Raw genomic sequence first — 27,289 nt, 5'->3', positions numbered from 1 at the left:
GGTTTCATCACAAAGGCATGGTTGATTATTAACTCAATCTCCAGCCCAGTTTTCATCCCCAGAGGTTGAAGGTAGTGATGTTGCGGGGGGAGGGGGGGGGGGAGCTGAAAATTCCAGACTTCCTTGATTACAAGACTTGGTCTTTCTGGTGACCTCTCCCTATCCTGAAGCTACCTAGGTGCCTACCAAGTGTCACCTCTTTAGAACAACAAATGCTCCTATCACTCCCTATGATTCATGACATTACGAGGGATTTGGCACCTCATGTGTCAGGAACTGTGGACAAAGACCAAATATCTTTCTATGATATTACAGAAGCCTTACCATGTTAATCATAGTGATTTCAAATTCCTGGTTTGATAATTCCAAATTCTCTGCCACATCTTAGACTTGTTCTCAAGCTTACCCTGTTTCTTCAGATTTTGTCTTTTCCTGCCTTTTAGGACACCTTGTATTTTTTGTTGAAAGCCAGACATGATATATGAAGTACAATGCTTATTTGGCTAAGGGTTAGGCTGTGTTTAATGTTTGCTGTTCCTATATGTGTCAGAGGCTTTGATTTCATCTAGTGTCCTCATTTTCCTCTCTCTGTTATCTTCGCATTTTCCTAGAGACTCCCTCTTAAATAGAATGATTATCTGTTATTATACTGGAGTCCTGTGGATGTCCTGGTAAGGAATAGTGGAGAGGAAACATTCTATAATGTGATGATGAAATCTCAGGATTTGTTTTTCTTTTAATGGGCCTGAGACTCTGAGCTGTGACCTTTGGAGAAGTTTCTTAGCCACACACACACCCTTTGTTTTCCTCCTCTCACAACAGACAGGGAGGCTACAGGGACTGAATTATCTATTAATACTTTCTGTGGAGCTAAATCAGATAAGGCTCAGGCAGAATAATTCTCCTTGAAGGCGGGCTTTTGTTACAGAACACTCTGCGGTGTACTTCAAAATACTTATTTTTTCCTTTCTCTTGGACAAACATGAGGCGAATTTTCCATGGTGGGGCACTTGGGAGTAATGCTCAAGGAGGATCCCACTAAAACTGGGCTTCCAGATTTTTAACTCTCAAGCTAGTCCATGCTCAGCCTCCAACAATTAGTCAAGTAGTTTAAATCTTCCTAGGATTTCAGAAACTTCTATTCCGCATACACTGATTCTCTGCATTTGTCTGTCTCTCTGGTTTTCGGGACTGCAATTTACCCTGCGACTTCAATTCATGGATGAATCTAAGAAGAGTTGTTGATTTTCAGTTGGTTCAGCTTTTCTCCTGTTGTGAGTGACAACTTCTAAATTCTTTACTGCTTAAAGCAGCAGACTGCATTTGTTTTTAAACATCTTTTTCTTGATTATATAAGTAAAACTATTTGCTTAGAAAATTTGGAAAGTAAAACAATAAAAATCACCTATAGCAGCCTAGTTTGCAATTAACCATAGTTGACATTTTGATGTATTTCCGTTTGTTATCTATATATGCTTATATAAAAGAAGTACATGGAATTTTGTTTTGGCTTTCCCCCAAAGTCAGAGACTATTTCTGCAGCTTCTCAACACTGCTACCGAACATATTTTCAACCTTGAATGTCTTTTGTGAGGACCAGGACCCTGGGATGGGTTCCCTCAAAGTCTTAAGGGGCTGGTGGGAATTCTGCTCCTCTTGCAGTCTGAGGGTAACATGGTAAGCAGACTGACCTCCGCTTATTTCACCTCTGTGCCTATAATACAGAGGGAGATCAGCAAATGGCAGTGGACTTGGATGTAACTGTTTGTTTGTTTTTTCATCTACAAAAAGTATGAAACATCTTCCTGCTCCCTTTCCTCAGAGGCCACAAAGCTGAACGTGAAACTGAATAATCTAGGTGGTTCCTGTGTTTTTTTCCTTCTCCTTCAAAAGGACTTTAACGTTTCCATTTTAGTAGCTTTAATGTTGAAAATACACATACATTTTGGGGCGGTGGGATGGCTCAGTTGGTTCGAGCGTGAGCTCTGCCAGTTGGATTCCCACATGGGCCAGTGAGCCGCTCTCCACAACTGGATTGAAGACAAGGAGCCCCCGCGCTGAGCTGCCCGACAAGGTTGAGGGTTCAATTCCAGCCCTCCACAACTAGATTGAAGGAAAAGTTGGAGCTGATGGGCCCTAGAAAAACACACTGTTTCCCAATATTCCCCAATAAAAAAAAATTTTTTTAAAAGTTTTTAAATAATAAAAGAATAAGCAATCTCACTTCAGGGAAATGTCAAAAACTGTTAATAAGGAGAAACTAATTAAAAAACATACGCATACATTTTACTGAAAGCTACCTCATATTCTATTTTGGAAACTGACAGATTATAAACAATAGGTAAACAAAATAATGAGGGACTAATCTGTCTTTCCCGTCCACCTACCCCAAACACGTTAATGAGTGGGGATCCGGGCAGTAGGAACATGGAGGCAAGACGCGAAGAGGAGGAGGGAACCAATACTTACCGTATTTACAAAGGCCTGCTTGAGCCTGGAACTAAACCAAGCCTTTACAACTCAAGGGCAGCTATTTTTATTCCTGTTTTATTGATTGGAAAACTATGATCGGAGCGGTTTATATAACTACCAAGTGGGAAAGCCAGGAAACAATCCATTCATTTCATTCATTCAACGCATTTTTATTGAGTGGAGGTGGGGGTTGGTAAGGGGCGGACTCAATAAACGTCAGTAAATTACAAGATCCGCTATCCCCGCCCCCAGCCCGCCCCGGCCCTCGCGCAGGTCCCGGAGAGCGGAGGGAAGCCTGCACTCGGGGCGCCCTTCCGCGCTGGGGACTTTCCCCGCCACGACCGGAGGACTACTGCGGGTCGACCCCGTAAGCCCTCCGGAGCGGCGCCTGCAGGCCACCCTCTGGCCGCTCCTCCCACTTTCGCTCCGTGCGGACTTCGGCCGGTTCCCGCCCGAGGTGGTCGCCGCCAGCAGCGCGTATCCTGGCCGCGAGCGCCGAACCGGCTTACGAAAGGGTGACGGTGGAGCCTGACTCCAGAGGCGGGGACCGAGGCTAGCGCCCCGGAGCGGAGGGGCAACGCGAAGCTGCCAAGGTAACCCGGGGAAGGCGGGGATGGGGCTGGGAGCGGGGATCGCTAGGGCGGCTGACTGCCGGGCAAACGCCGCGTCCCTGCAGCTGCTTCCCGGAATCCGGCTCCAGCCTCCTGAGCCTCCCGGGGACTCCTTCCTCTCCCGCCTGGCTTTGCAGCCCCGCCCCCCTTAAGAATCCTCCCTCCACGGCCTCTTCCATTCATAGTCCCACCTGGGAGCCCCTTTCTTCGCACCCAGCCCTGCACATGGTCTCCCCCATTCCCCGCCTCCCCCCACCAGCAAGGATGCCCGGGACACCCGGGCATCTGCCGCTGCAGAATGTGAACCGTTGTGAGTTCGAGCGTTAAATTCCTGGTGTCCCACTCCGCCTGCAAAAATGGGTTGCCCGCTCGGGCCTCTGGTTGGGACTTGGGCCGGTCCTCCAAGAGAACACCCGGAATTAACCATCCTTTCCCGTGCGGGAGAGGGTCACAGGGGCACCCGGGGCTGGAGTGTCCTACGTCCTTCCAGATCCATCGCTTGGAAGCTGGAGTGGGTAACGGGGCATCAACACCGAGACAGAGGAGTGGACCCCACTCCGGGGTCGCGAGGTAGTGAGAAACGTGCGAATCGACATTTGCGTTGCGACCCGGAGCAAATTAACCATTTAAAGTCGAGTCTGTCCATCAAACGACTTATGTGTCTAGCGATGGCTGTACTGGGAAACTCTAGATACCTGGCCTCCTTTTTTTCTTTTAATATTTCTTTGGTTTCCTCGTTTTTGTTTGGCAAGAGGTCTTAGAAACCGGTCTGACATGCCTGACGGTCAGATCTGAGCGGGACGAGGTGGGAGGGACAGAGGCAGGTGCTGGGAAGTCCTGAAGTTCGTCCTCCCTCCCCCCTGGTGTCATGCTACACAGGCCGACAGCTGTCCCACACCTTGGCAAGGTGTCTAAGTACCACCCACCTACCCACACATACACATTTGCTGTTTAGGTTTAGGGAGTAAAAGGACAGAGCGAGGCCTTATGAAAATCTGCTCTAAAGAAAACATCTGGTAAACTTTCATAGCAATATGCAGTATACTTGATGAGATTTGACCTGTTAGTCCCAGGAAATGACTTGAATTATTTTTTTATAGATTTTATTGGGGAATATTGGGGAACAGTGTTTCTCCAAGGCCCATCAGCTCCAAGTTGTCCTTCAATCTAGTTGTGGAGGGCGCAGCTCACATGTTGGAATCAAACAGGCAACCCCGCTGCCCAAAGCTGGGGCTCTAACCGACTGAGCCATCCGGCCCCCCCAAACTTTGAAGTTCACAAGTTGTTCACAAGTTGTTTTTCAATTTTAAATGATCAAAAATCTACACGGCTCTTTTATTCTTACCCATTTTCCCTCTAAAGTTTCTAATGTATTTATTTAAAAGCTAATCTGCCCAAAATTTGGTTCCTATAATTTGACAAATGGTAATTTGTCTAAAAAAAAAAAAAAATTGGGAGAACCATGGCACCAGAGTTACTGTCTTGAAAGTGAAACTTTTATTAAAATATATATCCCATCCCTCCCACTTGCACACCCACAGCCATACTGGACTCATTTTCCTATTAAATTTATAAACCTTCAAACTATGAAGAGTCAACAGCATATCTGTATTCTTTAACTATCAGCCATTATATTCTGCCAAAACTAAAATGCTATTGAGTATAAGATGTACTTTTATTTTATGTCACCAAGTAAGAAAAAACACTGTCAGTTAACACTATGTTGTGCAACTATAGGAAGCATTCTGATTGCAAAATGGAACAATGATCTGTGGGCCAAAAGAAAATGCCATTTTCCAGGCAAAAGTACCACTAAAGGTACTAAAACATAAAGCTTTTTCTTTTCTTCCTTAGTCTGTCTCAACTTGCTGTTTTTAAATGTGCTATTTAATGTCATTCTAAGTTTTAAAAAAACTGTTTTTAATTATTTGCATGAATTTGACTAATCTATATTTTACAAAGTCAGATCTAACTGCAAATATAAGAACAATTAATTCGCATGGAGAGTCATCAAATGACACATCTTGGGAAGGTGCCTCCAACCAGCCAGAAGAAGCAAAGTGAAGGCAGGCTCAGGAAGGTAGCCAGGAGGAAGAGAGGGTCCCCTCCCCCACACCCCCCTACACACACACACACACACACACACACACACACACACTCAAGGAGCACTCACACACAGGGAAACTCAGGGCCAGGGCAGCTCCTACACATACCTGGGGCCCCTTGCACTGGTGACTCTAGGCACGCATGCACTCAGGCCTGAAGGGTGCTGGGAGCTACCTCCTGCTAGCTGCCCCACACCCCAGCCTGGGATGGGCTCTGGGGAAGTCAAGTCTCCCCTTCCCGAGGACCTACGATCCCAAGCCACAGCATACTGACAAAGTCCCAGGGTCTTTAAACTCTGCTCCTGGATCAAAGCTGACCTAGATACGCACCCCCAGCAGACTGGCATTTCCTGGCTGAAGCGGGACACTGCCGGCCCTGGGCAAGGATGGCTTCCATCCTGCCAGGCTCCCACCCTCCCTGCACACCCACCAGGAAGGCATCAGTGCATCATGGGACTCTCCAACAATGATCCAGCTGCCACCCCACTCAAAGAACATTGACAGTCATGGATCTAGAAGGAGGCCAGGTAGGGCCTGGGACCCTCACACTGCAGGGGAGAGGGTAGCAAGAGCAAGCTTGAGCTGAGGCTCCAAGCCCAGTGCATCAGTCTTCCCAAACAAATGACCAGTTTGGAGATAAAGTTGTTAAGAATTTCTCAACAGCCACAGAAGAGCAGTAAACCAAATGAGGGACCCTTCTGTGGGCAGGGCTCTGGGAACTAAAGCTGGCCCTGGCTACAGAGATGACAGTAACAAGAGCGAGGCTTTAGGAAGGCTGATCTATTTGTAGTCAGGGAGAGTTGTAAAGAGCTTCATTAAAATTCCAAGCAGGATGCCAAGACAAGAAGATAGATTTTCTGAGCAAGCTGGAGTCTAGTTAGTTCCCAGATACCTGGTTGAAAGCGGAGTGTGAGTCACCAGCCACTAAAAAGGGGAGGAGTGTTCCCTGGCCCTGAGCCAGAGAGCGGACTTCTAATTGTGAGCTTTTGTGTGTGTGTGTGTCTGTGTGTCTGTGTGTCTGTGTGTGTGTCTCGGCTGCTGAAGGGACTGCGTGTTCTGCAGATGCAGAAGGAAGATATACCACTATCAAACAAAAACAGACCGGAGGGCACAGAACAGACGTTCAAGTGTAAGGGAGTCACCCCCAATGTGGCAGCCTGCAATCTAGGGGTGCCCAGCCTCTAAGGAATATCTCCAACCATGCAAGCCCTCTGCTGAGTAGTGACGGGAAATGACTTCACATATCACAGACACATCTCTAGGTATTCTAAATGGGTGCAGTGTTGTGGGCTAAGTTGTGGGCACAGATACCCTGATCTCTCATGGTCCATGAAGTCTGCAGCTGGAATGGCAGTGTTGACTTGGAATCTCTTGTATTTCTCTAGGAGAACACCCTGTGTGGGACCTGTTACCGTGATAGTCAAGAGGACTTCTAAATTTGTTTTTAGCTTGAACTCAAGTGTGCTATGTTGTGGTCATTTTTCATTTTGACTTGGGGCTTGATGCTGCCCCAGTGTTTGGGGACAGGAACACCCAGAATCTATAGAGCCCCGTTGCTTAGATGGAAATAAAAGTTCTGAGTCAGGAAAGGAACAAGAGTGACTGGGGGGGCTCCTTAAAATTCTTGAATTTCTCTCTCACTTTGGAGTGAGGAAGGCTTTCTAACTGTGACTCAAAATGCAGACACTAAGAAAAGAAGTACTTTCTTTTTCTAAAATTAAAGTTTATTGGGGTGACAATTGTTAGTAAAGTTACATAGATTTCAGGTGTACAATTCTGTATTACATCATCTATAAATCCCATTATGTGTTCACCACCCAGAGTCAGTTCTCCTTCCATCACCATATATTTGATTCCCTTTACCCTCATTACCACCCTCCTCCCCCCAAAAGAAATACTTTCAATCTGAAAACAAAACTCAGAAACTGCTGTAAAACTCAGGAACTGCTGTGTGGTTAAAAAAAAAAAAAAGCAGCACAAGCAAATCAAAGGGCAACTGCCAAGAGGAGGGGAAAAAAGAGGTGACCTGTTGCAAAGGGTCCGTTTTCCTCCTACTTAAAAAGCTCCTGCAAACCAGTAAGAAGAAAAAGCAACAACTCCATAGAAAAATGGGCAAAGATACAGAGTTAACAAGAAAAGAAATACAAACAGCTCTTACAGATATGAAAAGATGCTCCATCTCAGAATGAGAGAAATACAACTGAATATTAGTCTGAAAACAATTTTTCATTGATGAGTTTATTTCCTAAAAATCCAAGAGCCTGATGATAACCTCTCTGAAGAGACTGTGGGAAGGCAAAAAGTTCTCACACCTTGCAGGGGATTGTGTAAATTGGTACAGCCACAAGGGCGGGACTGTGGCCTTTTCTATCAAAGTTACAAATGCATAGCCCCTTTGTCCTGGGTCTCTTATGTCTCCCCCTCCAGACACAGCCTCCTCCTTCCCCACCCTTTACTTTGCCCTGGGATCCTGTCTTCTGTAGGTACAACCACCAGCATCTTTGTTCTCTGACTTCTGGTTGGGTTTAACCAACGTGGAGCCCCTAGAGAAGGGAGGAAAGATAGTGATGGATGAGTTGTTTATCCCTCAGCCCCCACTCTGCACAGTCACCTTGGGCTGGCTGTGTCTGGCTTACATCTTAGATCCTCACACAGGAGTCTCTCCTTCCAAAGAGAGAAGGTTTCTCTTCCTTCTCTCCCGTTTTGGCACCTTCCGTTTGCGCCTCAAGCCCAAGGAGGTAACAGCTCCCTCTGTTGGTAGCTCCAGGTACTACACTCTTCCTTATGCCTACGGATATCCTGCTCTCACGTTGGATTAAAAACTTTCTCAGGGCGGATGGGTGGCTCAGTTGGTTAGAGCACAAACTCTGGGTAACGGGGCTGCCGGTTCGATTCCCACATGGGTCAGCGAGCTGTGCCCTCCGAAACTAGAATAAAGTCAATGAGCTGCCACTGAGCTCCCAGATGGCCAGTTGGTTGGAGCGTGGGCTCTCAACCACAAGGTTGCTGATTCCACTCCTCAACTCCCTCAAGGGATGGTGAGCTGCACCCCCTGCAACTGGCAACTGGACCTGGAGCTGAGCTGCGCCCTCCACAACTAAGATTGAAAGGACAACAACTTGACTTGGAAAAGTTCTGGAAGTACACACTGTTCCCCAATAAAGTCCTGTTAAGGAAAAAAAGATTTTTTAAAGAGAAAAACATCCTACTTGAATGAGCTGTTTCCTGCTGGGACCCTGACTGATATGCCCTTTTGCCTAGCAGTCCTACTTCTGGAAATCTCCCCTTCATTTAGACTTGCCCATGTGTGGCGTGATGCATGTCCAAGATAATTAATTGCAGAAAAAAATTGAGAACAACTCAAATAGCCATTATAGGGACTGATTATATAAATGATGCATGTCTGTAGAATAGACAACACAACTAATTATCTTTGGTACTGATGTAGAAAGAGCTCCTAAATATATTTTTAAGTGGAAAAAGCAGGGGGGAAATGACATAGATTTGTTTTTGCTTATGCATAAAGATAGTCTGAAGAACTTACCAAAAAAAATAAATAAATAAAAGTAGTTTTCTAAAGGAAGCAACACTCTTCACTATTTACTTTTTTGTATTTTCTCTCTTTTTTCTTTCTTTTTATTTTTACTTTTCTGTATGTTTAAAATTTTGGAACCAAAGGACTATGTTACCTGTTCAAGAGTTAGATTTTAAATTTCTTCCTGTCCGTGTAGGGAATTGTTCCCAGAAGCTGAGATCAGGCTGCTCTTGTACATGCAAGTAAATGGTCTAGTTCCCAGAAGGGCAGGGGAAGCCTGGGAGCAGGAGTTTCCTGCTAGTCTTTCATTGTCTTGTGTACAATCGTTCTTTTTTTTTTTTTTTTTTTAATTTATTGGGGTGTCAATTGTTAGTAAAATTACATAGATTTCAGGTTACAATCGTTCTTAATTAGACACTGCAGCATTTTGATCACCTAATATTGATTTCCTTTCAGATGTGAAAGTAAAGAAAGGACTTATCAAACAAAGATGCTTTTGAGCCAGAATGCCTCTGCAATGAGACCACTTAATGTGTATCTCGTGGGTAAGTGCTGCTTTTTATCACAGCTCTTGTGGAAGCAAGGCTGTGAAGTCATCACCATCAGGAGCCCTGTTGAGGACTGAGGCTCAGGCTGCTCCAGGTTACGGGCCAGATAAGTAGTCTGTGCTTATGGGTTTCTGCCCTATTGTTATTTTTAAGGAAACAAACAATAAACAAGAATGACTTAAGGCTCAATAATGATGGGGAATATCCTTGTATGTAATTTGAAGAGTAATTTCTCTTAATACCCTCCTTCTAATCCAGGATGGAATTGATCGGTCTACTCCTATATTTGGAAAGAGGCCAAACCCTTTATCTCCTACCGGTGTCACTAGACTGAAAAGTCATCCCTGAACTTTGGTTTCCACACTTTCATTTGTTATCAACTTTTCCCTGTGGCCCTATTCATGCCTTTTCTCTACCTTTCTATTGATTTCTATTTCAGTATCATTGTGTCATTTGTCTCATAGTTTATGAGTATGGGATCCCTGAATGGGACACTTCTCCCCTGAGCATGACGCCCCACGCATTGCAGTGTGTAAATAATGTCATTGGCCTCCACCCATGAAAAATGCCAGTAACCCCTCCTCCCAACTCATTGTGACATCCAAAAAAACAAATGAGAAGCCCAATTCCCATCACCAACACCTTTCACAACACCCTTGATAAATATCTTTACCTTTAAAGTGTATTAACTAGCAACACGCTTATTCATATTCTGATTACTTTTCCAGACAGATAATTGCTCCCTAGGACCCGCCTTCAGCCAACCCTTGTTATTAGGTCAGTTCCCAGGCAGATCTTGTTTTGGATCCACTCAGGACTAAATCCTTGTGTCACGTGACCAATGTCACCTCTCTAAGAACCACTAAGTTCAGCTTTTTTTTTTGTTTGCCCAAGAGCGTCTCAATCCAACATTAATAGATGTGTGTAAAAGAATGCCAGAGCCAGAGCAACAATTCTAAATTGAGCCCAGAGGAAGCGTTAGTGTTTTTCTAACATGTTTTTCTTCTTCCTAGCCTACATCAGCCTCGTGTTTGGTGCGTTACAGGCTTTTCCTGGTAAGAGGTTTTTCTTAGCTTGACTACATTTTGTGTAAGGGTCAGAGTGTTGGGGTGACCGTTCAGAAGCCTAAAATGTGGGAAATTTGATTTCTGATCCCAGGTCTGTTACTATAGGCAGGAAGAATAGGGCTGCGAGGGAGGGGGAAGAAAAGGAAGGAAGAGGCGAGGATAGCAGTTAAGGAAAAAGCCCACACAGTCTGGCCAGAACTGGATTTTTGCGGTGTGGGGTGGGCTGGAGGGAGAATCTGCCATCATCTTGCCCTTTGGCATGAACTTTAGATGATTGTATAGATTATAAAGCTATTAACATGGCAGCCAAGAAAAATCTCCACCCCCTGGGTTGCCATGACAGTTCTGAGAGAGCCACATAAGGACAAAAATGCCCCCTCCTGAATGGAGGGAGGGGTCAGCAAGGACCCACCTAAAAACATCTACCTCGCCGCCCTTAAGTCCTAAATATTCCACCCTTTTATTTTTTATGTAATAAATCGCCAGACCTCTCTTTTCTTTGGTGTGGCTGCTCTTCTCTGAGCCTGCCCTTTCTCCCGCCATCCTGAGAGCAGTACGGTCCTTTTCTAATAAATCTACTGCTCGCTTGACTTACTCGGTGTGTCCTGGAATTCTTTCCTGTGACCAACACCAAGAGCCCATTTTCTGCTGCAGATCCATTGCCCATTTTGTTTAAATCCTTTTTCTCAAATACTTTCTTTGTAAAAGGAGCCAAAATTAGCCAATTCTGGTTTTCACATTTGTCTCACAAAACTATTATAAGAACAATAGAGATCATTGTAAAACCCCTTAAAAGAATGTTCAGTTTAAAACCTCTTAATAGAAGAATGAGGAGACATAGAATATGCCAAACAAAAATGACCCAGAAATAATTTCCCTATAATTTGCACTCTTCTACTGTTATCCAATATCTGGTACCAGATAAAGGAAAATAATTTTTTAACTAAACGTCTTGCCCATATACCTAAATCTGTCCACAGAACTTCACTATGCATTAAATATGTGTCCTTCCTTGTGATGAGCTGGGGAATGAAGAGTTGGCAACCAGGAAGCAGAGGCCCAGGCCGTAACCTATTATGGTTAGGAAACTTAGATGATCTTAAAAACTTGAACCATGTAAGGCGGGATTTGACAAACGGAGCTTTAGAGCCTCATTCACTGCAGCCACTTCCCAGCGTTAGCATTGTATAACTCAACTTCTCAATTTCATGGTCTGTAGAATGGGTCTGACAATAGCAACTACGTTAGCACTGCTGTGGACGGTTCGTGCCTGAAAAGGTATGGCCACTTTATCTCTCCCTCCCCTCTGCAATGGGGAGTGACTTGAGTGGGGAATTTGCAGGCGGAAAGGCTTGCTGTGGGCTGAGCTTAGGAAGGATTGTAGGGGGAGTTGGAAGTTGAGTGGAGAGAATGGGTTGGCGCAGAATATCCTGGATCATTTTGATCCCATGAGCTACTGAGAGTCACTGATAATTGCATGAGTTCAAATTCCGTTTACACAGTACTGACTTCCTGTTTCCCATCGTGGCCTGCCCTACGTTGTATTGCTCATTGATTAATTGTACAGTTATATTAGTTCATTTCTCATGTCTAGTAGAAGCGTTTGCTTCCTGTGTTTCCAAGAACCCCGACCTCTGCAGAGGGCTTTGCTGGAAGTGTGGGCTCCAGATCCCTGAGGGCGGTCTGGAGTGTGGCCAAGATACAACCATGGATTCTGGATTTCAGTGTTTCCTTTTTTTTTTCCTCCTGTTTTCTTTATATTTTTCAGAGGACTTCTGCATTTTCAGGATGACATTAAGAAATTTCCGGGTAATTTTATCATGGGAATTAGAAAATCATTCCATTGTACCAACTCACTATACACTGTGGTACACAATCATGAGGTTAGTTTGATGGTTCATTTTTCTCTTGCTATATATATTTCTATTATGTGGGAGTGGGGTAGAGGTGATTTTACTTGTGACAGTCAGTCTTTCTCTGTCTCTCTCGCTCTCGCTCTCCCTGCCCCCCCATTCAGAGCTTTAAAAGTCCAAAGACAACACACAAATCCACTTTTAATTAAATTGAATAACAATCCAAAACTATTTTTGATAAAGCTTATATTTATAACCAAAGTCAATTTCTAAGGTCCAAGCCTCAGAAGCAAAATTGTTATTGTGTCTGGTTTTCACAATTATTTCTCTGATTTAGTAAGTCTGAATGTGTAAAACCAGTATGTTTTCTGAGGACGGGAGTCTGAGGTCTGGTGACCATATGGATGGTTTATGTTCACTTTTCTTTGCTCAGGGAGGCATGTGCACATCAGAAAGTGGCCTGGCCCAGACGAGGGAAGGCTCAGGTCCAAAGTCTGACTTGGTCACTAACCTGCTGTGACTCTGGGCACAGAGTTCAGTCTTTTCTGAGCTAATCCTTCTACTTAGGGGTTGCCACAAGGATGAATGACACAACCGATGAAGCCTTTTGTGGCTCTCTTCTTCCCGTGTGCGACAGTCCCCTTCATAAGTCATTGCTTTGATCCAGTAGCCCCTCAGAGTGTCTTGTTGTTCATTGTTAATTTGGCTTACAGCTGTTCCTATTGCTGACTGACCCAGTAGAGGGCCTTTGGTGAGTTTCTCCTTGGTCCCTGCTGAGACTTAAGTTTCTCTCTGCACTAGGCAGTCACATGGATCGCCCACCTACCTTTCTGAAGCCCATGTTGTCCCTGTGTCGCACAGGCTGACTTAGGACTGGGCCGTGTGGTCCTCAGCAGGAGACAGAGGGGCCCTCAGGGAGGGCAATTATGATTGTCCTGCAGGGGAGAGGAGATCTGGGGCCTCTACCATGAAAGCCTGAGGTTTGCACATTCATGCATCCAGCAAATATTTACCGAGCACCGACTGCATGCCAGGAGGTCCAACTGTGAACCCAAGGGCCTGCCCCACTGGTGCAGACATTCTGAAAGTTGGCGCAGATGTCAATAAACAATGATAACATAATGAGGCAGGTTGTTGTAAATGGTATATATAGACAGGGAAAGGGGTGGGGGGAAAAGGGGGTGTGCGGGGCAGGATAGGAGTTCCATTTTGTAGGAGGTGCTTAGGCCAAACGACTGGATACATTGTTATTTGAGCAGAATCAGGAAGGACTGAGAACGTGGGACATGGAGTTAACAGATTCTTATCCCATAAGTGCTCATGTTTTCCTTTTACCATTTCTTTTCCTTTTGAAGTAGGCCAGAGGATATGAAGGTTGTGAAGGACTGTACAGAGGTCACGGGATCATTTTGTGACCTAACCGATGTGTGGGAAAGCATGCCTGAGACGTATGTCCCCAGAGTTGTCGCATTCCGGGGGAACACAACCCTGGTCAGTTGTACGAGCAGGGAGAGCATCTTCCCAGCAATAAAGAGTGAGTGGATCTCTGCTTATCACCTTCAGTCTTGCCATCGAGATCATCATTATTTTCTTTGCCGTGAAATAGGCAGGCCTGCAGAGGTGTTTTGGACTCTGGGCTAGGTTCACTTCCTGGCCCTCTGGCTTCCTAGCTCTGTAACCATAGTTACTTTGTTTCTCTGAACCTCAGTTTTCTTGTCCAGAAAGTGGAATGATGGTTAGTTAATGCCTGCAGAAGGCAGTCAGTAGTAGCTGCTACTTACTGGTTTGTTTTACAGTGTAACAGAAAGTGGGGAGCAGGCCAAAGGTTTCCTTAACACTACAACCCCTCCCCCAGATCATAACCCAGTAGCTGTTTTACATGTGAAGGCCCAGGTGTGCATGCACGTGGGGCCCAGACTTAGAGAAGACTGGAGCCCAAATGGGTTTGCCCTTTTTCTCTATGACTGGGGTCAGCTTCCTATGGCACTTGGGTTAACCACTCCAGGGCAGTTGTCACTGGCCCTCAGCCAGACTCCGTCATTTTTTCAGTGTCCTAATATGCATCTGGTTTCCAAGAGAAAGATTCGGTTTCAGCGTCCTGTGAAAGGCTGTGTGGGTGTGTACTGCCACCTACAAAGTGATAATGACAGCTAATCCCAATTTAGCAAACACCTAGATACTTATGAGATTCACTGGAATTGTTTGTGTGTTTCTGAGTGCGTATAAATAGACATATCTGTGTGTGTCCACATAGAAAAGAAAGAAAAGCACAATATATATAGATCATGGTATTCAGACCTTTAAAGAAAGTATATTAAAATAATGAGATACCATTTTTCAAGACTCAAAATGGCAGATATTAAAAATATGCAAATACCCAGGTTTAGAGGAAATCTAGGGAGTGTACTTTGGCACAGTCTTTCTGAAGGTAATTGGCAGCATGTATTAAAAACCTTAACACGTGTCTGTTCTAATCCAGAATTTCTCTTTACTGATTTGTCCTAAAGAAATTAAGGACAAATACAAAGATTTAGCTCCAAGAACACTCAAGAATACACAGATTCTACTCAGAAAAATTAGAGTCAATCTAAAAGTTCAAAACAGTGAGTCAGTTAAATCATGGTACCTCCATCAGCAGAATAGAATTAGCCATGAAAACTTATGATGAAGCTCAGGGACCAGCTGACTTCCTGTAAAGGGGCCAGAGGGAAACAACCCCTTATGCTTTATGGGCCACCGATGGTCTCTGTCACATAGTCTTCATTTGTTTACAACCCCTTCAAAAATAAAAACCATTCTGAACTTGGAGGCCATTCAAAATCTCCAGCTGTAGTTTGCCAGCCCTTGATGTAGATAAATATGTATTAATGTGTTTATGAAATAAGTGAAAATATATTCTATGCAAAGCAATATGGGTAAGAATGATTTAATTTTAGTTTAGGTATATGTGTGTGTGTGTGTGTGTATACATTTATATGTATATATACATATGTGTGTGTGTGTATATATGTACATTTATATGTATATATACATATGTGTGTATACATTTATATGTATATATACATATGTGTGTGTGTACGTACATTTATATGTATATATACATATGTGTGTGTGTATATACGTACATATATATACATATATACATATACACACACACACTAGTTCAAGTTATATATGTCTAAATATATCTTCACACATACAGCATGGACAAAACATGATTAACTACATTCAGGAACAATTGCCTATCTGTTTTCTGATATTTCTACAATGGTTATGTACTATTATAATATGGACAGAAGTCATTTTTTGTGTTTAGAATACAGCCTGAAAATTGGGAAAGTAAGTACTGACTTCCATCCCAAAATCTATCCTCCATTTCTTGTGGTAATATTAAGCAAATGACTTCATTTTTATTGTTCCCAGTTTTTCACAGGTAAAACCATAGCCCATGCCTCAGCTCGGGCCGTAGGCAGATTGAAAGAAAGATAGCTGGAAAGAAGTGAGGTGGTATCATGACAGTGGGAACAGTACAATTATTGACGCTGGACTTTGTTTCTGACTTTGTTTTCTGAACAGTGTCGTTGGAACCACCAAACTTTGAGATTGTTGGTTTTACTGACCACATTAAAGTGATAGTGAAATTTCCACCTGTCATACCCAAGATACTTCGTGGAGAAGGATTACATGTTTACTTATCACTTGTCATCGAAGAAGTGTCAGGAGGGATTATTAAGAAGGTAAGTGGTCAAAACAGTTTTGAGTTGGCAGTGAAGATATTTGACTATCTTCTTTTAAAGAAAAGACATTTGTAATGATTTGAACAATTAAAACTAAAGGGTCTGGATCAGTGTGGTCTGGTTTCAGGAGAGAAGTGTCCATTGTTCATTCACTTTGGAAATACATTGCCTGAGCCCACCAGCACGGCCTTCTTTCAAAGAATGAGTCACATGCACAACATCAAGGGACACACAGGAGAGGGAGAGGTGTGTGGTGTAGATGGGGAGAACAGGCAAATTTCAACACGTCAGGGTGAGATTTTGTTTCAAAGGGATGGTTCAGCCGCATGTAAAAAGCATCTCTCTCTACCAGTCCGGCCCTCGTGCACAGTAAGGGAAATGGCTCTTTCTGGCAATTCTGTTCCCTCCTCATTTCCCAGAAAGACCTAACTGAATGTCAGTTACCTCGGGGTGATCCTGGTATTAGACAGACCTGGATCTTATATTATTTGTTCGCTTAGAAAGCTGGAATGAGTGAAAAATGGACAAATTGTGCTTGCGGTGGGCCTTGGTGAAATAGCAGCTTATGTTTGCATGGCCCTTTGCCAATTATAAAAGCTTTGCAGGTAATGCCAGCCCACCAGGTATCGGGGCATTTCAGGCAGAGGACACAGGAAGTCAGAAGTCCTGAGGCTGGAGTGGTCCCAGTGGGTTTGAGAAGCGGGGAGCTGGAATGGAGTGACCAAAACAAGACAATTGAAGGAGATGAGATCAGGGAGGGAAGGGGGCCGGATCTTGTCGGGCTTTGTGGGTCTGAGTCTTTGGAATGTGACGGAAGCCACTGGAGAAGCCCAGGCTTTAACTGGGCATCCTGGCTGGTGTGTTAAGAGTAGACCACAGGGGCCAAAGGCAGAAGTTGGGAGACCAGTTAAGAGGCTGGTAATTTCTTAGGAATTAGCAATTTATATAGGAATTATAGGAATTAGCAAATCATATAATTATTACAATTTTTTCTTTAATATCCACCTGAATTATAATCAACACCCTAATCCTTTGATTAGGAAGAGGGAGCAGAAATAAGCTTATGTAGCTTAGAGACCGTATCAAGTTTCATTCACTATCCTATTCCAGTCACATCTAATTTATATTCCATCCATGAGCTACTAACTCTCTGTTTTAGATTGTTTCTAAAATAAGACACCTATGCTTATTAGGACATTGACAACACTGTAAGAGGAAAGTCATCATTGATAAACATCTTCATGAAAGAAAATTCGTCTTTAAATTACATTAGATAAAAAAAAAAAAAATAAGCCAGTGTTATCCAGGTGACAGATGGTGGTGGCTTAGACCACTTGGCAGTAATGACAAACGGTCAAATTCTGCATGTATTTTGTGAGTGACACCAACAATTTTCAGATGGATTAGATGTGCACTGTGGTAAAGAAAGAGAGAAGTTAGAACGCCAACACTTTCAGCACGAGCACCTGGATAGACAGAGCTGCTATTCATTAAAATGGTGAAGACTACGGACAGAGCTGGTGGATAGGTTGCATATCGGTAGTTCATTCTTGGACATGCTAAATTTGAGGTACCTAGAGGGCATCCGGGGGAATAGTGAGCAGGAATCGAATGTACTAGGTCTGGAGTTCAGGGGAGAGGTCCTAGCCCGAGAGATATTCTGGGGAGCGTTGGCTTCTTGGTATGGACTGAATGTCTTGAGACCAGGTGAGATCACCTGGGGGCCGTCATGCATAGAGAAGACATCCCAGGACAGAGCCCTGGAGGACTCCAAAAATGGAGAGAGATAACAAATGAGGAGGACACAGCCAGAGACTGAGCAGGAACACAACATGGCAGGAGGAGAACTAGGTGACAGTGATGTCCTGGTAGCTGAGAGAAGAAAGTTCCAGAAGGAGAGAGTGATCTACTGAGTCAAGTGCTATAAATGGAACAAGTTAGAAGAGGGCTATGAAATGGGTATTAGATTTAGGCACATGGAAGTCACGGTGACATTGATAAGAGTGGTTTTGATGGAGTGATGGGGTAAAGACCTGGTGGGAGAAGATTCAAGCAAGAGAAGGAAGAGAGAAATTGGAGACAGTGAGGAGAGCTAATTTCTCTAAGGAGTTTTTCTACAGGGGGAAGGAGAGATATGACGTGGTAGCTGGAGGGGAAAGTGGGGTCAAGGGAAGGAATTTTTAAGATGGGAGAGTGTCCTAGTGGGGGTTGTTGGAGCAGTGTCCTAGAGGAGATGACAGTGGATGGAGTATCATGAGCATGAGAGGGGTTGGCCTTGGCTGAGAGCAGGGACTGTGGATCCCAGTCACGGGGGAGGCAAATTGAAGCACACAGGATTACCATGTTTCCCCGAAAATAAGACCTAGCTGGACAATCAGCTCTAATGTGTCTTTTGGAGCAAAAGTTAATATAAGACCCGGTCTTATTTTACTATAATATAAGACGTTTTATTTTACTATAAGAGTATTATTTTACTATAATATAAGACCCAGTCTTTAATATAAAATATAATATAATAATATAATACCGGGTCTTACATTCATTTTTGCTCCAAAATACACATTAGAGCTAATTTTCCTGCTAGGTCTTATTTTCAGGAAAACACGGTAGGAGGGAGCAGCATTGCAGACTTAATCAAGATCCCACGATGGCAACACCAGGTGTAGAGCCCAGACATTGTGACACTCAGCTACCCCTAAACTGTTCCACTACAAAGCAAGAGCCCCCTTGCCATGGTGCTGTTTGTAGCTCTGTCCCCTTTTTCTTCTTCATTGCTTATTTGCTATGCATGAGCTTTCAGTGTGTTGGTTTGTTTTTAAATAATTCTCCCTCCTTTCATATAGAAACTTGAAGAAAAACATTATTACAGAAGGCTGTATTTGAACTGCCAGAAATCCTAATTTATAGAACTACTAGTAAGAATGTACTTTGAAAGCTGTAAGGCATTATACAAAAGTTATTTTTCATGAAGGAGCCTTCATATCAGCTCTTTAATTCCAAAATGGAACAGAAATACCTGGGAAAGAAGAGGCAAGGTGTTTTAAGGGAGGAGACAGGGAACCTAGACATCAGCCTCACTTCTGCCACAGACAAGCTGTGTGGCTTTGGGGAAGTTACTTAACCACTCTGAGCTGCAGTTCCCATGTCTGGATCACGGGAATAATACCTACTCTGCAGACTGTTTTGATAGTCTAATGAGTTAATATGTGTGAAAGCACGTTCTGAAATGTAAAGTAGACACGTTATCATTAATAAAGTAAGATAATCTTATTTTCCTATTTTGCAGGCTTATCTAGTTGTAAGATAAGCCTGCAAAAATGACTTCATGGAGATCTTTAGTTTTCATTGGGACTTTTTCTCCTCATTTCTAAAATGAAGTTGCTAGATGAGATTTCATGTTTAAAATGTATGTGTTTGTGTACACATATGTGTAGTTTTGTGATAAATCGCTTGCTCCAAGTGACTTATAAAAACTTTTTCTTGCCAAGCCTATGATATTTCTATCCCTATTTAAGATTTGAAGACAAATCCCCAAAGATATTCTTAGGGCCTGCCTCTAAACAAAATTCTACTCAAAGTCTTACTGATTTGTTTTGCTTATTTTTACAGCATAAACCGAAAATAAATGCAAAAACCATCACTGGAAATTTCACTTATGTCATCGACAACTTAATTCCAAACACAAACCACTGTGTATCTGTTTATTTTGAGCCTAGCGATCCGGGAAAAATAATTGAATCTCCCACAAAATGTACTCTGCTTAAACCTGGACAGGAATCAGGTATGAGAGTTTTAGAAAATTCATGTTTTGCTTTTACTCTGAGGGAAACCCTATTTAAAGAAGACTCTGAAAGTCGGGGACTACGAACGGGATTTCTTCTGCTAAAGGCGATCGCAGAGATGTTTTCTGTGGGTCTTTCTCCACTAAGTGGCGGAGTCACTTGTATGTTACCATACCATAGGGACAAGCAGATCCCTACCGTTATATGGTCAGAAATCCTCCTGAAGTGGAAACACTTTCATTTCAGGGAGTTATTGAATGCAGTTGTGTGTGCCCTTCCGTTGGGCATTATTTAAGCCAAGCATTGGAGGAGGCAGGGGTGCTGCGTGACGAACATCTGCCCGAGTTCTGTGTCTAGTAGCACAAGGCTTGGAATCCAATTTCAGTTTTACAAGACTGCCCTGCCATCACCACCACTTTAAATACCAGTCACACGTCCAAGTTGTCACCTGGGCTTCTAACTGACCAGCTGTAAATTGGAGATTCCCATAACCCTCTCTGGGTTTCATAATTTGGTAGAATGGCTTGCAGAACTCAGGAAAACAATTTACTTACTAGATTCTTAGTTTATTATGAAAAGGTACAACTCAGGAACAGCCAGATAGTAGAGGTGCATGAGGCAAGATATGGGGAAGGGCTCCGAGCTTCCTTGCTATGTCCAGGTGAACCATCCTCCCTGCATTTCCATGTGTTCACCAGCCCGGAAGCTCGCCAAACCCAATCATGTAGGATTTTTATAGAAGCTTCATCACAGAGTCATGACTGATTAAATAATCATTGGTCATTGGTGATTAACTTCCAGTCCTTCTCCCCACCCAGGAAGTTGTGGGGTGGGGCTGGAAGTTCCAACCCTTTAATAACACGGTTGGTTCCCCTGGCAATTGGCCCCCATACTTAGGAGCTTTCCAAAAGACACTCATTAATAAAAACTCAAGTGTGGTTGAAAGGGACTTGTTATGAAATGAAAGACACTCCTTTCACCTTTGTTCTTATCACTTAGGATAGTCTACAGAGCTCTATGCCAGGAATTGGGTCAAAGCTCAAATATGCATTTCTTGGGGTGGCCAGTTAGCTCAGTTGGTTAGAGTGTGGTGCTAATAACACCAAGGTTGCCGGTTCGATCCCCGCATGGGCCACTGTGAGCTGTGCCCTCCTTAAAAAAAAAAAAAAAGTATTTCTTAGTATAAATCACAATATTACACTAATAAAAACTCAAAGTAATAATGTTAAAGGACAAAATTTAACTGAATAAATTTGGAGATCTAATTGGCTTTATGAAGCAATTCATGAATTGGGCAGCATCCTATCTACCCTGTTTCCCCGAAAATAAGACCAAGCTGGACAATCAGCTCTAATGCATCTTTTGGAGCAAAAATTAATGTAAGACCCAGCAGCTACGTAGAAGAGCACTCCGATGAGTTGTACTAAATGAAGGGTTTTTATAGGCGGAAAGAAGATGGGACTCCCTTCCGGGAAGGCAGAGGCATCGTATCAGGCAGATCACTTCACTAGTGTTAACCTGGAAATTACAGACTGATTGGTTTAAAATTCCACTCCTGAGAGAGGCTAAAACTGCGTTTAGGTTCGTTTTTAAGTTTTGGTTTGGTGACAGCGGCTTAGTAAAAGGGACTCCCATTTTTGCTGGGTTTTTTTGCTTTGTTTTGTTTTTTAATCTTCACAACCACCTTACGACGGTAGGGGTTCATCCCACCTTACATATGAGGACCCCAGGAAGAGAAACCAGAGGTTACAGTTAGTGACAGGTGTTGCTGGACGAGAGCCGCTGGAATCCATGGTGGCCCATTGCACTAGCCACACCGCGCTTACTGCCCTTTTCTCATTCCTATTCTGTGAGGCCCACCACCCTTGGCTCTTAGGAGGGCTGACCTTTCCTTTTTTCTGCTTTGTACCTGTGTTGCCTGAGGCTGTGGTTACAAGATTAATATGAATAAAAGTCTTTCTGGAAATTTAAGAGCCTTAGTTACTGTTGTAATAAAACCTTCACGGTCAAAAGCTGTTTTGAAAGAAAGGGTTTATTGAGCCATATGCAAGCCAGAAAAGAACCAGGTCCTGGGACATACATTCTGAACCACCAGCAACATAGCTGGGTGGAGAAGACAACATGCCCGCCACCCTGGGGCTGACAATGAGTCTGGGGAAGAAAGATGTAAGTTGTTTTGAAAGAATTTACCTTGGCTATAGATACGGGGGTGGGGAAAGGATGATGCAGGGCCAGTTCTGTGATAGGTGTAGAGTCTGTAAGGGAGAAATATTTACTACTTCTTGATTGGTTATAGGCAATCAAGTTCACATGTGTAACATATAAGCATGAAATGGTGGTGGGACGTGTGTGTGTGTGTGTGTGTGTGTGTGTGTGTGTGTTTTAGATAGCCACCTAGAAGTTGATTCAAAGTTTCAACAAACATTCAGGAATATAAACAGTCTTGATGTCTCTCCCAAGACTCTCTCCCACGGCTGGCTGTCTCTGTCACTCAGATTTGCTGGAATTTAATTTAGAACAGCTCAGAATTTTTCTATTGTCATTACATAACTACTGATGTCTTCTCGGTCCAATTGGATTTATGGGAAAAAGCTGTTTTCAGTCAGAATGTTAAAATTTTCCAAATGGAATTTTGACAAGACTCTAAGGCAGAACTCATAATAGGACAAAGCAAGGTCAGCAGAGTCCAGATTTGGGGTCATAGCGTGGCCAAAGTCCAGCCTCAGAATGACCCCACTGTTTTCAGGCGCACTCCCATTTTTCACTTCCTGCAGTGCATACAGACATGTGGCTATTGAGCATTTGACATGTGGCCAGTGTGACTCAGAAACTGAGTGCTGTTTTTCAATTTTGGTCATTTAAATTTAAGTAGTCATAATTGGCTGATGACTACTGTATTAGAGTGCAGTCACAGAACATAATTATAAACTGAAAGAAATTTTACTGTCATTTCTATTATTTAAAAAAAATGTATACTTGGATTACTTTGCATTTTTTTTGTGTTTAACAATAGTTGTTCCAACTTTTGTTCCCTTGCTATGTCCTTCAACCACCAGACCAACGTGCATTTATTCCCACTTGAGATCGTCTATTGGATTTATTTTGAAATAAAGTTATTTATTTTTCATCCACAGAGTCATCAGAATCTGCCAAAATAGGAGGATTGATTACTATGTTTTTGATAGTCGTTGTCTTCATAAGCACCATAGTAATACTGCAACACACTGGTTATATATGCTTAAGAAATGAGTTCCCCAAAGTGCTGGTATGTAATTTTTTTTTAATTTCTGTCTTTATTTTTTATTTTAACTTAAGAATTTTTATTATATTCTTAAATATTCTCACAGAAGAAAAATCCCATTTTCTAAAATCACCATGAAGTTTCAACACTCTGGGTTCTTTTCCGTCCCTATAAACATATTTTGCATTTTATATTTTCTTTTTCTACTTTATCCACATTTTATATGTAACGACCATATACTGTTCCATTGTTATGAATGTATCGTTTTTCCTTTAATCATGTCCGAACTGTGAAGCATTTGGATTGATTTCTTTTTCATTTCTTTTCCTTTCTTTTCTTTCTTTTTTGGCCATTAAGAATAATGCGACGAACATTTTTATACAGATTACCTTTATATTTTGAATTACTTCAGGGAAACAAATACACAAAGTGGATTTATCTTATAAAAAAGAAAAGAAGTAACTCACAATGCCAGTAGTGACGTGTAGGTGTGCACATTTCTCCAAAGCTCTGATGACATTGATTCATCATGTTTACCACTGTTGTTCATTATTGTGTGTCTAACAGTCCCACATGGTTGCTCTCATTTTTGTGACTTTAATTATTAGCGAAACCAGCCACTTCGCTTTGTCTTCGTTTCTTCTCTGTGCTTCCCAAGACACATACTTTCTGTTCAGAGCCTATAACCACTTGGCCAAGTCTGGGTGTTGATCTTACATGTTTCTAAAGCCTCCTCGTGTCTTTTTGGCTCAAGTACGTTTGTCCATCGTTTATCATTTTCCCTATTCCATTGCTTTCTTTCTATATTAGTTTTATAATTTTTCATCCAGAAGTATCTTCTTTTTCTGTTTGAACTCATTCACCTTCTTCTTATTTTTTAATAGCCGCATATTTAAATATTCTCCTGTAGTTGATAAAATTGTTCTCTTCTTTTTCTTGCTATTTTTACTGGTCCGGGTGGTTTAGGTGAGGGATTGTTTATTGGGGTGGTATATGTACTCCTGGAGATTTTAATTACATTTAGTCTTTGAACTTAGTTGGCATTTGGCTATGCCTGATGGGATGTAAGTGGCTCTGTGTTGGGTGTCATCCACATTGTGATCCATGTTTTGCAAGAATTGATGTTTTTTATCCGTCAGTGTAGCATATTTCCTTCATTCCAACTCTTTCTATCTGCCATGCATTGCTTTGACCTTGCGGTCTTCTGTAAATACTGTTCCAACAGGCCTTGAAATATAAAGGCCGGTAGCACCACCCATACCCTCCTAAATAAATCTTGTGCCTGAATTACCTAAACTCATGACTAAACCTCCTCCCAGGTCCTCCTGGGGTTCCTCCCCTCCTTAAGATGCCTCAGAATTCTATGCCAATTATATATATGCCTGTCATTGTGTTAACCCCAAATAATTATAGGAGGTGTTGTTATCTCATGTCTGTCTAGTATTTCTCCATTAAAAATTGTTGCTCTGTGTTTAAGTAAAACTCTAGGAACAATAAAACAGAACCCTCTAGATCTAGTGTGTTTGCATATGTCAAGAATAGATGTTAGAAATTTTTTAATGTATCTATTTTTTTCTTCTTTGTTTTTGCATTTAACAAATATTTATTGAGTATTACTTTGTGTCCACATGTTCTAGGTACTGGGGATATAGAAGTGAACAAAACAAACACAAAACCCTGCCCTTATGGAGTTTAAGTCTGAGGAGTGAGAGTAGAGACAATGATTTATAGATGATATGACTGACATTTCTAGCAATAAGTCATTAGGATTAATAAGTTTAGCAAAGTTGTTACATACAAAATAATCAATACAAAGATGCTTGCATTTTTATACACTAGCAACAATCACTCAGAAAATAAACATGAAGCTGTTTGCAACATCCAAGAACTTAAGTACACAAATTATAGAGTAAAGCTCTTTGAATTTTCACGAATTCAACGCACCCATGTAACGAATGCCCAGATCAAGAAGGAGAACATGACCAGCCTCCCCAGATCTGTCTCTCTCCTGCCACCTTCTCCTCACTACCCTCCACCAGCAGTAACCGCTATCCACATTACTAGCAGCATAGATTAGTTTTACCTGATTTTGAACTTGGAATCATACAATTTTAAAAAAGGAATACCATTATAATAGTAATAAAATATTTTTAAAATGTTGAAGAAATCTAACAGAAGTCGTTAGAAGCCCTTTGTAGAGAACATTATCAAACCTTATTGAAAGGCATTCCCAAAGATCTAGTCAAATGGGGAGCTCAGAAACAGACCTACACGTAAGGAAATAAGACTGAATATGAGTAGAACTGAAGTGGGGAAAGGATTGGCTGGTCAATACATGTCTATATGGCAGGAAATGGAATTTGATCTCTACCTTACACCATACACAAACATCAGTTCCAGGTATATTGTCTTTCACTTTAATGTGAAAGGCAAAACTCCTAATATTTGTAGAAGGCACTATAGGAGATTCTATATGACTTTGGGGTAAGGAAGATTCTCTCAGAAACAAAAAGCATAAAGGAACAACATTGATACATTTTCTTACATTAACATTAAGAATTTCTTTTTCTCAACTGTTATCATAAAGAGAATAAAATGACAAACCACAGACTGGAGGGAAATAATATGTAACATAAATAATCGACACATAATTAGCATTCAGATTATGGAAAGAACTCCTGTGAATCAATAAGGAAAAGGATGAATAACCCAATAAAAAAACATTCACCCCAAGCTGGGTCTGGGTAGAGCAGGGAAAAAGCAGGCATGGGAGACTAGAGAGGAGGGCAATGCTAAGGATAATTGAAAGGAATCATGACCACCCTCCTCACCATTGGCCCCCATTGTAGTCGAACTGGAGACAGGGTGAACCTCAGCCTGTCTGTATTCGCCTTAGCTCACCCCACCCTGCGTGTCCTGGAGGTATTTTCTTTCAAGGGCTGGAATAGAGTGGGCTCCAGTCTTATCCCTCACCTGTTAGGGGTCGTCTGCACCTTTAAGGTCCTCTCGTCCAGGATGCTTTGACCTCATGGAATCAGCTCCATAGAGTCTCTCCTCACCCACTTAAGAATGTCTTGGCAATCCAGAGTTGAAATCTCTTCAGCCTAAATGGATAGATTCTCCTGACATGCAAAAAGCAGTGAGGGGAGAGAAGTAGGAAGAAGCCGGCTAGCACGTAGCTGGGTGCTGCAGGCAGCCTGCCTAGCTTAACATCCAGGCTCCGCCCCTGACTATTATGAACCTTAACCTCTCTGACTCATTTTCTCATCTGTAAAGTGGGGATAAGAATAGTAAGCTTACATCATAGAGCAGTTGTGAGGGTGAATTGAATTATAATGTGTAAAGTACTAAGCAGTGCCCGGCAAATAGTAAATACTATGTAACTGTTAGGTATTACTGTGGTTATCATCACCATCCTCATCACTGTGCAGTGAATCTCATTAAGTTTTATTATGTCAAAAAATAAGGAACAAACACTTAGAATTGATAGACTCTCTCTTTTTCCTTTTAAAGAATTTTTATAACTTTTCAGCCTGGGTATTTGCTGAGCTGCCGCCATTGGAAGCAGTGGCTCTGTTGGAGGTCATTCACGTCAAAAGAAAGAAGAAAGTGTGGGATTACAATTATGATGATGAAAGTGACAGCGATAATGAAGCAGCCCCCCAAAAAAATGCGGGGGGCTACACCATGCATGGACTAACTGGCAGGCCTCTGTGTCCGGCCTCTGGCTCCTCGGCCACCATGGAGGACTGCTGTGACCCAGACGCTGAGGAAGCTGACCTGCCCACGCCTGAGGCTGAATGTGAGTCTCTGATGGCACCAGGGTCCGGCCCCTGGCAGCCGGAATGCACTAGTGAGGCGGACGAGGGGAGAGGGACTCGGCTGGAGGACCACTTTTCTGAGGAGGATGGCAGCTCCGTGGAGGGGTCTGGGGACAGAATTATCTTCAATGTGGATTTAAACTCTGTGTTGGTGAGGGTCCTCGATGACAACTCAGAAGTCCCTCCAGAGTTATCTCTTCCAGAAGATAGCACCGAACTACAGGATCCCAGCGAAATGGAAACAAACCTTCTGGTGGCCAGTGGAGGAGGGACACAGCCATCCTTTCCCATGGAGTGTCTATGGCCTGAAGATTCTCCTTCTGAAACAAGTGACACTTCCGAGTCAGATGCTGACATCAGGGACGGTTATATAACGCGATGATGAATCCCAAAATAGTGAATTAACTTGGACTGACAGATACCTCCAGGGTTCTCTCTCCTGCACCCTCACTTGCTCCTGTGGTCTGCAAGTGTTCTCTGGGGGAAGGAGTTAGAGACTGCAGAGTGGCGCCCCCCC

At 42.8% G+C, this 27,289-nt stretch overlaps 1 protein-coding gene across 1 annotated transcript; it reads left to right on the top strand.

The window, feature by feature from the left end:
• The first annotated feature begins 2,727 nt into the window (after positions 1 to 2,727).
• IFNAR2 (interferon alpha and beta receptor subunit 2) lies at positions 2,728 to 27,289 on the top strand. Its single transcript, XM_019730207.2, has 9 exons — positions 2,728 to 3,065; positions 9,180 to 9,268; positions 10,285 to 10,326; positions 12,107 to 12,221; positions 13,547 to 13,725; positions 15,768 to 15,928; positions 19,538 to 19,709; positions 22,845 to 22,975; positions 26,465 to 27,289. Exons 2-9 carry the CDS (start codon positions 9,214 to 9,216, stop codon positions 27,152 to 27,154), a joined length of 1,545 nt encoding a protein of 514 aa, XP_019585766.2. The 5' UTR covers positions 2,728 to 3,065; positions 9,180 to 9,213; the 3' UTR covers positions 27,155 to 27,289.

This window comes from Rhinolophus sinicus, linkage group LG01 (assembly GCF_036562045.2).
Source record: "Rhinolophus sinicus isolate RSC01 linkage group LG01, ASM3656204v1, whole genome shotgun sequence".
NCBI classification, from domain to species: Eukaryota; Metazoa; Chordata; class Mammalia; order Chiroptera; family Rhinolophidae; genus Rhinolophus; species Rhinolophus sinicus.
Note: the sequence above shows the minus strand (reverse complement) of the source record. Positions and strands in the feature narration are given on the sequence as shown.